This window comes from Gouania willdenowi, unplaced genomic scaffold, assembly GCF_900634775.1.
Source record: "Gouania willdenowi unplaced genomic scaffold, fGouWil2.1 scaffold_215_arrow_ctg1, whole genome shotgun sequence".
Classification (NCBI taxonomy): domain Eukaryota; kingdom Metazoa; phylum Chordata; class Actinopteri; order Blenniiformes; family Gobiesocidae; genus Gouania; species Gouania willdenowi.
Window position 1 is genome coordinate 602,253 of NW_021144969.1, and position 16,602 is coordinate 618,854.

The 16,602-nt window shown below is 39.3% G+C and overlaps 1 protein-coding gene across 1 annotated transcript; it reads left to right on the forward strand.

Moving 5' to 3' along the window:
• The first annotated feature begins 2,539 nt into the window (after positions 1-2,539).
• LOC114458935 (leucine-rich repeat-containing protein 58-like) lies at positions 2,540-10,196 on the forward strand. The gene is made up of 4 exons (XM_028441316.1): positions 2,540-3,256; positions 8,329-8,457; positions 8,580-8,857; positions 9,408-10,196. Exons 1-4 carry the CDS (start codon positions 2,799-2,801, stop codon positions 9,599-9,601), a joined length of 1,059 nt encoding a protein of 352 aa, XP_028297117.1. The 5' UTR covers positions 2,540-2,798; the 3' UTR covers positions 9,602-10,196.
• Positions 10,197-16,602: the final 6,406 nt, after the last annotated feature.

Below are 16,602 nucleotides of genomic sequence, written 5' to 3' on the forward strand. Positions count from 1 at the left end.
ATAGAACAACCTCCAATAACTGTACGAATAATAATTTATATTGAGATGAGATGGCTTCGTTATTCACAGCTTAGCATAAATATGTACAGTTGTGTGCGAAAGTCAGGGCACCCCTTTAAAAACAGCATATTTTATATATTTAAAAAGTTATATTCATATTTACTGTCTCTCTGGTATATGGGAAAAAAAGACAATATTGTCAGGAAACATTAATGCATAGTTACATTTTATTTTATAAATTGAACAAAATTACAAAAATGAAAAACATAATTTTGGCATGTGCAAAAGTCGGGGCACCCTACAGCATCAGTACATTCAGTACTTAGTAACACCCCCTCTGGCAGATATCACAGCTTGTAAACGCTTCTTATAGCCAACAACAAGTCTCTGGATTCTATTATTTGGGATTTTTCCCCATTCTTCCTTGCAAAAGGCTTCCAGTTCTGCAATATTCCTAGGACGTCTTGCATGCACAGCTCTTTTAAGATCTACCCACAGATTTTCGATAATGTTTTAGTCGGGAGACTGTGAAGGCCATTCCAAAACCTTCAGCTTGCGTTTCTTGAAGTAGTCCATGGTGGATTTGGAGGTATGTTTAGGATCATTATCCTGTTGTAGAAGCCATCCTCTTTTCAGCTTTAGCTTTTTTACAGATGCTGTGATATTTGCCTCCAGAATTTGCTGGTATTTAATTGAATCCATTCTTCCCTCCACCCGAGCAATGTTTCCTGTCCCACTGGCTGCAACACAACCCCAAAGCATGATGGATCCACCCCCATATTTAACAGTTGGCAAGGTGTTCTTTTCATGAAATGCTGCTCCTTTTTTTCTCCAAACATACCTTTGCTTATTGTGGCCAAAGAGTTCTATTTTAACTTCATCAGTCCACAGCACTTGTTTCCAAAAGTCATCAGGCTTCTGTAGATGTTCTGTTGCATATTTTTGACGTTGTATTTTATGATGAGGTCGTAGATAAGGTTTTTTTCTACAGACTCTTCCATGAAGGTCTTGTTTGTGCAAGTATCGGCGCACAGTGGAAGGGTGCACCACCACTCCTGAGTCTGCTAAATCTTCCTGGAGGTCTTTTGAAGTCAAATGTGGGTTTTGGTTTACCTTTCTGACCAGACTACGAGCTGTTCTCTCCGAGAGTTTCCTTGGTCTTCCAGATCTCTTCTTGACCTCCACAGTTCCCCTCACCTGCCATCTCTTAATTATGCCTCGCACTGTGGAAACTGCAAGCTGAAAATGCTTTGCTATCTTCTTGTAGCCCTCCCCGGCATTGTGGGCATCAATTACTTTCATTTTTTCTGTCTTACACAGCTTCTTAGAGGAACCCATGGTTGCTGAGTGTTTGTACAAGGTTTGCGGAGTCGCCGTATTTAAGAAACCCTCAAATTGGCACCAGCTGGCACTCCCTAATGACAATTGTTGACACATGCTTCAGGACCAATGAGCTGGTAGAGGTCTGAGCTTGTAAAAAGAATCTGACACTTTGAAACTCTCAGGGTGCCCCGACTTTTGCACATGCCAAAATTATGTTTTTCATTTTTGTAATTTTGTTCAATTTATAAAATAAAATGTAACTATGCATTAATGTTTCCTGACAATATTGTCTTTTTTTCCCCATATACCAGAGAGACAGTAAATATGAATATAACTTTTTAAATATATAAAATATGCTGTTTTTAAAGGGGTGCCCTGACTTTCGCACACAACTGTACATTTGCCAAGTAACTAATGTCTGCATGAAGTGTAAAACGAGTTATGGGTCTATAGCAGGGGTCTTCAACGTTTTCCAGGCCAAGGACCCCCAAACTGATGGAGAGATGGAGTGGGGACCCCCTACTTACAGTATATATATTGTATAAAATTGTGTTTTATATTAAACTGGTCCTATAGTGCCATGTATAAATGTACTATTGTGCATTCAATACTAAGATATTCAAATAACATACAGGTTTATATATTCTTGTTTTTAGTTTGAACATGTGCAAGGTACAGTGAGTAGGGTGGCCATGCCACTGCCATTCATACACATAACATAACATAATAAACTGGTACCTGCCAAGATCAACAATGTCTGTCAAATTGCATGTAACAACATTTTGCATAAAAGCTGTTCAAATGGACATTTTTGTTCAACATAAATGTGGAAACGAAAATTATTGATGCTTGTTAGTGCCACTGGCATGCATAAACATACCTGTTATCTTGCACACAATACTGAACTATTAACATAATTGACAGATTCATGTCAGCATTGCTGACTGAAAGACATCATCTGCCTCCATTTATCTGTTCACTACAGTGTGTTGGATTCATGTTAATGTGTATTTAAAGACATTTCAATTTATTGAAAAAATTGCGGGGGGGAATATAAAAAAATGTCTAATCAACCAAAACTTTCGCGACCCCCCTGCAGTACCTCCGCGGACCCCCTGTTGAAGACCTCTGGTCTATAGAATGACGGATTGTAAATTTGGCCAATCATCATTAGTGGGCGGGACTCAGGAATCAGCCAATCAGTAAACGTGGTACGTCCTCCTCAGCCCATGAAGCGTCCCGTGGTTAAATGAGGCCTCTATTGCTTTTTCTAAAGCAAAGTAACAAAAGCTACAGCCGATACATCTAGAGATGCTGTTAAACATTCAACGCGTGTCTATTGGAAACCATCACATACCAATGTTGCTATCGGCTAACAGCTAACAACCCGCGGAGCTAACTTGCGTTCAGGCAGGGACGTTCAAGCTACAGCCGAACTTCTGCAAGAGTTACAATTTGAAGCTAAAGTTACCAAAATGGAGATTCACGATAGGGCAGCGGCGACTAGCGACGGTGTTCTGGACTTCTCCCGCCTGCGTCTGAACACTTTAAGCGTTGATAGTATCAGCGACGAGAAGAAGAAGGACACCAGGCAGCTGTACCTGGGCTACAACCGGCTGGCCTCGTTGCCCACGTCCGTCGCCGTTTTCTGCAACTTGGAGTTTTTGGACATCAGCAACAACGGGCTGTCGTCCATCTGTGAGGACATAACGCGGCTGAGCAGACTCAGGTGCCTCCTAGCAAAGAACAACCGGCTGGTGGAAGCTTCTCTGCCTAAAGACTTTGGCTCCTTGCCGCTGGAGGTGTTGAACTTTAGTGGGAACCGGTTTGAGGAGATCCCGCTGCAGTGTATGAAACTGCTGCGTCTGCACTCGCTGTCTCTGGGTGGGAATCGGCTGACGAGCATTCCCTCAGAGATAGGAAACCTCAGCAGGTGAGTGAGTCCCACCTTTAGCCAGCAAAAGCCACCACTGGACAAAGCTCTGTCCATTGATAGCATGCTGTTTGGACTGCTGATGTGTAAAGGAGGTGGTCTGTGTCTCAGTGTGTCAGTCATCCAGGGCATGTTGACTATAGGGGTGTAAATCATCTGCCGATGTCACAAAGCCTGCCACGATACGATTTCGATTTGATTCGATTTAGAGGCCTGCGATTGATATCAGACCATAATCTGCTTGGTTTTTCACATTAAAGAATAAAAAACCAATATTGATACATTTTGAGGATTGTATTGCCTTACTGTTTAAGGCATTTACACGAAAAACATTTTTTGAATCTTTTTTCTTCTCACCTCCTAACGTTTAGTATTTTAACAAAAAAATTAAAAAAAAATAAAAGTGGAAGGCAAAATGGCAATGAATCTTGATGTTTATTTGACTAAATCATTGATCAAAAGCCATGAATTGATTCATAATCGTCAATAATAAAATCGCGATTAATTGACGGTTATCCGTTTTTTTCACTACCCCTAATAAATAACTTAAAGGAAAGTGTTTAAATGCACAGATTGCATTAATTCGGGTCTTACCTGTAATGTCTATTAAAGGTCAGGGGTTACTATTATTATATTTAAAAGACTGAAATATTAAAAGACTGGTTTACAATTGAACAAAGAAAGTAACACTTTTCAAAAGAAAAATCTAAACTTTAAAATGTATATTTTTTTTAAATGCTGAAACTAGTTAAATGCTTGAAAATGTTTTAACTGCATTACTACATTACTGTCATGCCTTAGAAAAGCTGTAAAATTTGATTCTTGATTTATTGAAAAAAAAAAAAAAAACCCACATCTATTTCTATTTAATGTTAGTTGTGCGGGAAAGTACTTTGAAATGGCGGTTTCAGCAAAAATGGCGAACAAAGGTTTTTTTTTTTTTTTTTCCCCCAGTGTATTGGGTCTTTCTTTGACAAATGCTGGCTCTACTTTGTGGGTCAATACAATGGCTGACTGTCTGACTTTCATTAAATCAGCTGAGGTTTCATATAATATACCTGGCTTTAGTAAATCTAGTTGTTGATTTGCTGGAGAATCTACTCACGGTAATGTTGAAGGATGATGCTGAGACAGCACTTGTAGATACAGTAGCCAACAATCAAACTGTTGAGTGCTGTTGCCAGGGTCACTGCTTTTATTATGCCTGTGGCCTATAAAAAAGCAGGTAATGATGTAATTACATGAGTCCATAAAACACATGACTTTGTGTCATACATGAGCCGGGGCGGAGGGAGGGGGTAGACAGTCGTGTAAACATGACGCAACTTTTGGAAGAGGAGAAAGTTGGGAGATTGCTGATGTGTATATGTAAGCAGATGATAGGGCTGGGTATGGCCAGGTACCTTGCGATATTTTTGCCCACGATAACTGTATTATCATGATGCTGCAATTATGGATATATCATGGGGAAATTCATCCACGATACATCACGATACCTGTGACACTGATTAAATTCAGAATTTATTGACTGCACTGACTCCATTTCACAGGAATTACAAAACATTGTCAATCAATTTCACATGAATGACAGCCCAGTAAAACAAAGTTTATACTGCACAGTGGCTCTTCTTAACACACACTGACCACAACTAGTCCAATGTCCTTGTTTTATGCTCAAGTCTGATACAAAATAATGCTTCACTAAAATATTGTTAATGATGTTTGTGCAAATTAACTTTAAATCATTGAAATGAATGTAGAATGCAGAAAATACACATTTCAGTGCTTGTAGCATCAACTTCTCTGTAAACATGGACACATCAGTAGAGATGTAACGATTAATCGTAAGGCAGTTAAAAATCGATTCATAGGTATCACGATGCACATCGATACTGTGAAAATTGAATCGCAGTACTTTTTTTTATCTTCTATTTTCTTCTATTCAGAAGAGTTGGCGGCGAGTGGAATCTTTCTTTCTGGCCGCCTTCTACTTTTAAACATGTTCATAAATGATACTTTACCCCTTTAGCACCAAAAAATACCTGTAATATTACGTGAATATCTGTAAAAGTCACGTTTTATTATTAGCTCTGTCCGCTAGCATAGCATCTCTTCTTCACTGCAAGATATCTGCATGCCAACCGACCACTGGGTTACCAGCGCCCTCTGCTGGTCCAAACAAATATCTGACCTAAATACAGTGAAATGACATTTGTATTAATCCTTTATTTATTTAATTCAAGATTTATTTTTAGTTAAATTGCATTGTTTTGAATAGTTTATCAAGGGATTCTTTTGACAATGAAAAATAAAAGGAAAACAGTATAGTTTTTTATAGTTTTTTTCCCCCAAAAAATAAAGGAATATTTTTCAGTCACAATTTTTCTACAGTCCCATTTTGTAAAATAAATCGTGAGAGAATGGTATCGTGAATCGTATCGGGAGTTGAGTGAATCGTTACATTACTACATATCAGTGCTGCTTAACAAGCAGAATCAACTTGTTTTATGAAAACTGGAAAATTTCACTGCATATGAAAAATAAACATTTCAGTCAGTGCATTACTCCGGTAGTGTTGATCTAGTCCACAAAAACATGCAACTTTTCCCACGGATCTTCCGTAGCTCTGATGGAAGTTGTTAACACACTGAGCAAGTGAAGCTGCTCAGAGCGCCTCAGTGCTTGACGAGAAACGGACGGCGTTTCACAGGCACACATTGAAGTTAAGCAGGCACTGCTTTACGGTGACGCATTTCATGCTGATTCTGTCCATTTGATTCCATCCACGATTCCGTTAACATGGATTTTATATGGCCTTATTCTTAACTTGTAATAAGGGAAAAAATAAATGAATATCGAAATTTGGCGCCAGTGAATCGATAACGTACCACTAGACGAAACCTCGCGATATATCTTTGTATCAGTATTTTGGCACACCCGTAGCAGATGATTTATCTAAACTTATCTAAAGGTGAAGCTGTATAAATGCACAGAATATCCCAAATTCAACTGTACAGCTTTGTAAACTCACTAAATTCTTATTATGAGTTTGTAATATGAATAATCAAGCTAAAAAAAACATGTTATAGGCAGCAGATGATGCTTCATGGTTCCCTCCTACCAGAGTCTCTGCTTTCTTGCCTTTGTTGCTGCTGCTGACTGTTTACCACATCTGCTCTTGATTACTTTATATGGGCTGGGTTCTCTGTTGTAAACCAACTTCATCTTGTAAATATACAATTATGTGACACATTCATACTTTAGGCATTTTTTATTCTACGTTATTTCTTCATCGCAGTTGAAGCGTGTGAAGGATATTTGTCTCCTGAAAGTACTGTAGTAAATATCCAGGATCCTGCTTGGGTTTGGGAGATTTCCCAACTAGGACACACACACACCTGTGGAAGGCAAGTTTATACAGTAAATTGTAATTAGTTCTGCGTGTAGTAAAATCTGTTAATGAATGTTACTACGGTGAGTACCTAGGTGGTTGGATTTCTGGTCAATGTTTGGCCAAAAATCAAACTCATAAACCTTTTTCCAGTACATCGTCAACACGGTCATTGTAGCTGGTACTGCACGTCCTCATATTACTCGCCTACAAATGAAAGCCATGTGCCCATAAAGACTATTGTAATTGCAATGAATGGTTACTGAGTTTTTCCCGTTTGTTTCATATTTATGGTCAGATTGGTAATTAGATTTTGCTTTGCTTAAAATAACTTTATATTTTGAATTTCTTTGATCTTTACACCTCTATGTAATCTACATCCTAATTACAGTCACCAGGAGCATGGCATGTGGGTGTAATAGCCTCGGACAATGACGGACATCGATCTAAGTGTCCGAGATCTTGAAGGTCTTTAAATAACACAGCTAAATGAAAGCTTAGTATTTCCTACAGTTACTGTTAGTTTCTTGTGTGATCATCATCCAACACAATCATCTGTTCAAACCAGGTTTTTGCGAATCAATGGTGCTTTTATTTTTGTTTATTTGTTGATCTAATTATCTTGGCGACCACATGGTGCTAGTTGCTAAAGCCTATCCAGTTTACTCAGGAAACGAGGTGGTAAAGGGAAACATCCTGGACGCTTCGGCAGCCATCACACAACTAACATATGGAGACAAACGATAACAAACACACCTGCTTACAATGACATCAGAGGCTGACAATTAGCCAGCGTCACACAAAGAAATATGGTGTGGATAATTATATGGTGTTCAGAATTGTATTGTTTTTTTTCCCAAAACAGGAAGTATTTGTTTTGGTACTTCTTTGAACTAATCTGGAATCTATTGACAAACCACCAGGCTGTTGTACATTACAGTTTATAGTAGGGGTGGGAACCTCTGGGTTCCTCACGGAAAGATACGCGATACAAAGCCCACAATGACGATTATCTCATGATATGATGATACTGCGATTATCGATATATTGGTCAGAAATCTATGACATAACAAGAAAAAAAATTTTAAAAATTATTTTATATCTCTGAAAGACAATACATTGAGACAGTGACGCTATTTTAGTGCAACATTTCTGTAAATAAGTGTCAACATAGCAATGTAAACGAATAGGTATCTCCAATCGTGCTTTCTGTGAACAAAAAATAGGGTCTTTCTTACCAGTGACACCATTACAGTGCAGGGGTCACCAACACTGTGCCCGCGGGCACCAAGTAGCCCACATGGAGCATGTGAGGGGCCCTCAGGAGCTCTAGTCACCAATGAGCTCCATCTAAAATCTGATTAGCTTTCCAGGATTCGAACTCGCGAAACATATAAGAGACGTAGTTAGTATCTAGTAGAGTTAACTACAGCTGGTAAAGTATTAGTATTAAATTAACCATCTTAAAATGTTCTGATTTGCAGGTCTGGTGTATGGTCAGTGGTATATTATATATAATACAATGTATATAAAGTATATTTTTTAAAAACCTAACATAGAGAAATAAAGTGTTTAATATTGAAACCTCAACATTTTCTACCTTTTTATGTTGCTACTGCTTTCGTTCATGATTGAAGGAAAATTTAAAGAAGACTGCATGTGTCCTTTCTTTCTTTCCCAGATTGGAGGTGTTGTATCTTGGAGGAAATCTTATCTCAGCCATTCCTCCCGAGGTGGCCAACCTGCCCTCCCTCAGCTATCTGGTGCTATGTGACAACCGTATTCAAAGTGTCCCACCACAGTTTACCAGGTGAAGTTACCTCTGCCCTAGTCTGTGCTTTAGTTCATACAGTTTGATCAGAGACATAGAAGTTAGCTACATCTGATTACTACAGTCAGGATAATATAAAGTCTAACTGTTTCCTCCCTCAGGCTGCACTCGCTGAGATCTCTAAGTCTCCACAACAATTTGCTCACTTACCTCCCAAGAGAGATCCTCAACCTGGTGCACCTGCAAGAGCTTAGTCTCCGCGGCAACCCGCTGGTGGTGCGCTTCGTCAAGGAGATGATGTACGACCCCCCGTCGCTGCTGGAGCTGGCAGGACGAACCGTGAAGAGCCGGAACCTCCCGTACTCTCCCCGCGACCTGCCCTCAAACCTGCTGCGCTACCTTGACCTCGGCAGCAAGTGTCCCAACCCTAAATGTGCTGGTGAGAGTCAGATTATGACAAATAATGGTGTTTGTCTGCGTGATAGGGCTCGGCGATATATCGTGATCCAAGATATATTGACTATATATATATATATATTATATATTTACTATAACGGAACACCCCTACATTTAATGCCTTTTCCTAATTTGAATAGTCCCAGCCATGCTCCTATCAAAGAAAATGAATGTTTCTAACATACTTTATATATGTATTTATCTGTATTGTATTTGCACACATTCCAGTAAAATATACTACAAAATGTACACTTGTAATTTAATCACTATTTAATTAACTGTCTTTTACTTAATTATGTACGTTTTCTTTCTTTGTTTAGTGCTTCTTCTTTTCAAACAATATTTTCTAGAGCATCTGTAAAAAAAAAAAAAAAAAGTCTGATTTTGAGGTTTTCAGGTAAACCAGAGAACCCCCCCCCCACGAGCACAGACAACTTATATTAATTAAAGCGTGGTTTGATAGGAATAAAATGTCATACAATGGAAAAGGGATTTTTACAAAGCTGTTTTTTTTGGCTTTTTCTCTGTCTCAGGTGTGTACTTCGACTCGTGCGTGCGGCAGATCAAATTTGTGGACTTCTGTGGAAAGTATCGACTGCCCCTCATGCACTATCTGTGCTCCCCAGAGTGCACCTCCCCCTGCAGCTCCAACCCACAGAGCGACGCAGACTCTGAGGATGAGACCAGCGTTCCAGCTGACCGCCTGCAGCGGGTGCTGCTGGGTTAGCAGGACAGAAGGGACCTGCTTTAGTCTCTGTTTAATGTCATTTTACAGAGATCAGATTTTTAAATCACACAAACGCTGTCACTTCAACACAGATTGTGCAACAACCTACCTTCATTCTGTTCAAGTTGGGAGAATAATTGCCTGTTGTGTCTTATGCTAAAGAAACGCTACACAAACTTGTTCTGTTTTTCAGCATCGACTTTAAACCAATACTTTTCTCTTTGTCCAACCACAGGGGGGCAGCATAACACTTGTTTGAACTGTTGGAACTCGAGGTATCCTTTTGGTTTATGCTCTTTAGCAGCTACAGCACTGAATTCATAACTTTTGTTTTAAAAATGTTTTGGTTTTCTAAGGAAAATCCTAACAGTGTGAGCTGCAAATCCAAAAACATACAGAAAATATGATTATGGGCTTCTGCTGAATTTTTTATGCTTTTATTTCAATACAATGTCTGGGAGCAAAACTCATGGTATAAGAAAATAATAATAATGCATACATTTTTTATAGCGCTTTTTTGGACACTCACCGTAGCTTTACAGAATTAAGGGATTATTCTTTCACTCCCCACGTAGTGGTGGTAAACTACTATTGTAGCCACAGTTGCCCTGGGGCAGACTGATGGAAGCGAGGCCTCCATGGCGCACCATCGGCCCCTCCGACCAACACTCACTCATTCACTAAATTCATACTAGGCAATGTGGGTGAAGTGTCTTGCCCAAGGACAATGACAGATACCACTGAGGCGACTGTCCCCCACTGTGGCACCTGGAATTCTCAGTGGTCTCCCATTCACCTACTAACCAGGCCCTGACCTGCTTAGCTTCCGAGATCTAACGGGATCGAGCAATAACAGGCTTATTGATCATGTACTACTTGTAGTGTAATGCTTGTCATTGCGATTCAGTGATTGCTGACTTTAACTCTGAGTAATGGGTTAATGTACGAGGGGGAAAGACGTTCTAGGCTTACTCACAGGATGTGGGTGTGTGTGGAACCATGGAAAATGTTGACTGTATTGGGAAACAATAGATATTCATCTCATCACACAGGCAGCCATGATGCATCACTAAAAGGTGATGAAGCTAGAGTTCATAAGCTAAAGCTTATCGCTCAAGTAATCCCCGTAGTAATTAGCTTCACTTTTCTACTTGTAGAAGTTATATAAACTCATAGAGCTTAAGTAGATGTTTAGGAATTGTTTAGAAAAAGCAGGAGATCCTTCCTTTTGCTATGTGCCTTACTAGTAGTGAGATATTTAACGACAATGTTTGGCCTAATGTGAAACACGCACCCTTTAATGTGACAATAGCCCTTATAAAAAGTTACAATTCTTTTGAACTTGTTTAGAACAAAATGAGCAACTTTTATACAAATCAATAGTGGGAATGATTTTACACCGAAATATATTGATATGCACTAAGAATATATTATGATTTTGTAATCAGATTGTACAGCATCTATAATACTAATAATAATAAAGATTGATTCAAGTATTTCTACATTGTGATGTGATGTTTTTTTTTTTGCCTGATAACCTAGTGCATGTACTTTAATACACTTAAAAATCATACAAACTGCCACTTTTCTAAAATAATCTCAAATAACACAAAGTTTACCATTAAATCGAACAAAAAAAGGTTTCAAATCATCTTGAGAATGACTGAAAGTTGTGCCCGACTAGAGAAGCACTGATCTTAGTAATTATAGACTGTTACAATAATGAGTGTACTTGTCTATAATAGTGTTAACCATTAGAAATATGGATAAGACGGTTGCGAAAATAATTTTCTCATGACCTTTAACCTGGGTAAGCAGTCATACACTCTCTTTAAACAGAATCAGGGTTGGGGTCAATTGTAATCGTAATCATGTAATTGATAATTAATTTAAAAAAAAAATTGAAATCGAGGGATCTGTTGACACAACGCTCTGATGTTCACACCAAAAATGCTGAAACCTATATTTTCATTAAATAGGAAGCCTAGCAAAGAAACCAATAGATAGGAGAAAAACGTTAGATGTTAGGTATTTGTTTTTTGTGTATTTACAGCTGATTTAGGACTCATTATCATAAAAGAGATGCTAACAGAAGGCTGATGCAAGAGGAAGGTTAACTTTTATTAGGTTATTAATTTTAGGCCCAGTAATTGTGATTAACTGTAACTGAGAAAGTCATTGTAATTTACTTTCTGAGAATAAAAAAAATATTGGTCATTGCAGGCGTAATTGAATTGTAATTGAAAACATAGTTGTAAGTGGAACATGTTATTCACCTCAACCATATCAGGGTATTTTTTTCCCTGCATTCATTTCACATAAATCCTCTTTGCTTTTCATATTGTGGCTGTTCTAAATGATTTTTCCAACCTGTATTTAATGTGGTGTTGTGTGATGTCCTATTGTGATGCTTGACTGTAACCCTGCACTTCTATAGTGGAACTGACCTGTGAAATATTAATGCCACCTCTGAAGTGATCTTCAGATCTTGTGCTACAGCGTTCTTCACCCTGTTCATAACTGAATATACAGTATTGGGTTGGAGTTGATCATTAGATCAAAGAACTAAGGCCTTTTGGGAAATAATCCTCTTATTGGCTCACAGCAGTGTGCAGTAAAATGCATTTAGCCACATGACTAATGTCAAATTTACACTAAACTGCACCCTCATATTGGACAGCCACCCACGTCAGACACCGTGACAACAATCGAGCCTTGTTTTAGGCACCAATGAAAATCCCTCAACTAGAAAATCTGGTTGAAGTCCAGCGTGCAGCGGAGAAAGCCGAAGGAGAAGGAAAGACTTACTGGTGGACACAAAAGTTAATTGTTATAAATAATAACCTCCTTTACTGTTAATGCTGTTCATTTCAGGCCACCTTTGATATCCTTCATCAACTCAAATGATTAATGACATGCACTAAGCTGTATTTGACAATAAAAAAAAGTCTAATGTTGTTAAATGTTTGCTATGTTTAGTGTATTTTCGAAGGATAAACTGGGAACAGTGTGATCAGAACTGAAAACCAACTGGATATTTGACACTTAACTCTCATCTTCTTTAATCTAACTTGGCTTTTGACCAACCTTTTGTGCTGAGATTAAATATTTATAAGCATCAAGTAATCTAAGCATGAGTACCGTCCACCTGTTGCCTTTAACAGACATTTGAACCTGATCTTCAAGGAAACCTGAGAGTGTTTTTCATACTCTGCTGCTGCTGCTGAGCTCCAGAGTTCAGCACTTCTTGAACTCGCAAGTAGTAGGTTTTTATCTTAAAGCCATTGTCAATCCCTCGTGTTTGTTATCATATTTAAAACACAAACCATATGTTATCTGTTATGAGATAGTTCAAGCTTAAAACTGAGTAATTCACTCAAAATGTCACGATAAAACCAATTCCACAATTAACACCAAGGTTCTGATTCATTAGAGCACACGTGTCAAACTCAAAGGCCGGGGGCTGAATCTGGTCCTTCAGAACATCCAACACGGCTCTGCATGGGGAAAATCTAAATGACAGAGAAAGCATGATGCATTGTGTAAATTATTACCCACTAATTCAGCTGACGTTATGTCAGTCCTTCCAGATTCACAAATTCAGAGGAATTGTACAATATTTGCAGGTGCTCGCAGTTTTTCTGTGCCTAAATCACATGACTGCAGTTACTTTTAATTGCAAATTGTGTAAAGAACTGTAAATGTTTTTTCAATAATGCAATTTCTCCCAAACAATCCCCCCCAAATTCCCCTGAAACGCACAAAAAAAAGTGTCACAAAATCAAGAGATTTAGACGTAAAGGTCCTGCAGGGACTGATGTCTGTCACTTATTGCTTGGATGTTGTCACTGCTTTGGATCATTAATATAATCTATATACGTGGAAGTGCAAACTCGGGCACATGAATGTTCGTTTCACACCCCTGCGTAATCACTAATCCTGTGAAAGTGTTGGGTTTAATATCTATTGGGGTTTTGAGTTCTAAGAACAGAACTGTTGTTTTTTATAGAGTGGTTGTACTTTGGTTGTAATAGAGTTATTAATGATGCCATATCTTTCAAATACTGTACGCATGGGTTTATTTATTTAATTATTTGTTTATTTTTCAACTTTGCCACATACAAGATAATGATGAACACAGTGTAAGAAATTTACAAATATTTACAAATCCAACCAAAGATGAGGAAATAACTGGAAGGGGGGTAGGAGAAGAATAATTCATAATAATAAAAAACAGAGGAAAAAAAAGCAGATAAAGATACTGTAAATATATGAACAGTGAAATGTCTACACATAAATGTAATAAATGTAATACTATATATATCCTTGGTGCCCAGAGAGACAGTATAATGTCCGTAACAGAGTTTTGTTTTCAATTTTTTAACTGGGACCAGATGCAGCTGAAGAGCCTCTTCTGCATCCACCTGATGGAGCGACGCATCCGACTCTTCTTCTTTTTAGGAGATTTATCGTCCATTACTGCTGACTCTTCAACAGAACCATGACCCTCCACATCACCGCTGACGTGGGCCTCAGGGGGACACGTGGAATCTGGAACTGAGCTGATGGCTTGAGAATCAGGAACGGAATCAGACGTGACTTCCTCAGGTCCCTCAGAATCAGCAACAGGAGCTCCATCGGAAGACATCACAGATGCAGGTGAAAGATGAAGAGGCTGGAACACCTGTTCAGTCATGGATCCATCTGATTCTTCCTGTGGGTGGATCTCTGAGTGCTGGCTGATCGCAGGAGGATCCAAGAGTACTTTTGGGTTTTCCTCTGGTTCCACCTTTTCATCAGCAGCCGGATCTTCATCAGCAGTCATTGGAGGTGTGGGTGTGGTAGACTGGCTCACGTCTTCACTGGGCCCATCATCGGTGTCACTCTCAACACTGACATTAGGATCTTGTTGCTGAAACAATGCAGTGATTTGTTTGGCTGCAACTTGAGTGATGTGGCGCAGCAACTGGGGTGGAAATGTGTCCCACATGTCCTTGAGGTAGACTTCATCAACTGTCTCAATGATGGAAGCGATCAGCTCGTCCCTGGCTGAGCGTGACATGGTGATTTCCAGTAGAGTGGAGCCAAGGGAAGCTAGAACACTCTCCTCTACTGCTTTGGTCACACCCACTGCCACCTTGTCCAGCTCCTGGGAAGGCATGGTGAGGACTCGCCTTTGCTTGGGCACCCACAAGACCTGCACAACTTTTGGAACAACTTCCAAAACCACATCCCGTGGCTGTTGGAGACGTTCAGTGGAGGAGGCTTGTTGATGTCTCTCAGTGAGCGTCTCCCAAATCACCTGTGCCTTTTTGGTAATCTTTGGAAACCTGTGAAATGGAATCATAAAGTTGGTTTCAAAACAGCAGAAAAGCAGCACAACCACAAGTCTTTAAACTTTAACTTTGTACTACGAAGCTGGATAAGTATATCCGGGATATCTCTCCGTTAGCAGCATTTACCTAAGACAGGTGATTTGAGCCTGGCTATGTGCGCACTATCCACCAAGGGGTGGAGATTGCAGCATTAGACCAATATTAAAAAAAATATGAAGAATTAAAATCATGATTCAGACCAAAAACAACACTGTTGCTGCAGTAAAAGCAGTAAGGTATAAATGCAGGAATTAATGACTGTTAATGCTTAAATTAGTGAGATTATACAATATTCATGCTGAGGCACAGACCCTGTCTGGAGGGAATCCAGCTTCGTAGTACAGGCCCTAAATGTCTGTCAAATGTAACTCATCTAAACGCTGGAGGCATGAGCTCTGGAGCGCTGAGTAGACTGTGGGCGTCTCTCTGGATGTCCCTCATCCTCATACTGTTGTTCACAACCCTCGCCAAGCTTAGAAGCAGCTTAACCTCGTCGTCGTCATCGTATTCTTCCAGCTGGAAGTCCAGGAGCTTCACCCTCAGGGTGTTTTTGCTCTTTTCATGGAGGTGCTGAGCCATGTGTTCTGGAGTAATGTCACACATCACTTGGTTCTGGTTTTGCAACCTCATGAGTTCAACCATAATTGCCACGTCATCTTTGTAAGTCACCAGATTCCATACGTTCTGGAAAATCATCTCGTAAACAGGAGTGTTGAACAACACCGAGATGGGACCATAGGTGCCTCCCACAAAACTCTCCATTGAAACCAACTGAACACGCACAGACCAATTTACAGTAAAGTGATAATAAAGTAACAAGTACAGTAAAAGGCTGATAAGCTGCTGATCTTATAACACCAGTGGACACTGTGGACTATGAGAAGCTGAAAGATGAAAGCAACTGATGAAAGCAACCGTTAAAACTTCTGAGTGCAGGAGAGGACGCTTTCCTATTGGCTGCTACGTCGTCATAACAACGCAGCCCTGAGTTTTTGTGTACGTATTTACTAACGGCTTTCTGCACACCTGTAGATCACTCTGTCACAATGACTCTTATGTGTCCTATCGGTTGCCGTACTTGTTATCAGTGCGCATGCTCCACTCTCTCGAAAGTAGTTCCGCGGACACAGCCACGTTGTGAAATTGTGATTATTGTCATTAAACCAACTAAATATTTACCATGGACTCCTCACACATTTCTACAATAACATTGAAAAATAAAAAAATAAAAAAGACTCCTTAAAACTACTGCGGTCATGGCGCAGCCGTGGTTCGCGTTTGCCTGGTCAAATCAGCCGCACGTTGTTTTCTAGTGCGTGAGTATACTAAGAATTACGGTAATGATAATAAGACCACTCTGTGTTTCACAATCAGACCCATGAAAATTACGATACGTTTACAGTAATAATTATTATTCATAATAAAAAGTCAGTAATAAACTGAAGATATCACGAGGGTGTGCGTCCGGATTTCAAAGTAAAGGACGACTTGAGAGAAAAAAAAAAGTTCCCATAAAGTAGTCAATGATTCATATACAAATTTAAGGATATTTCATCCAACTTTGACGTAAAATAAAAAGATTATTTTCAATAAATAGTCCATGTTGCATATTTCGCTGAACTTAGC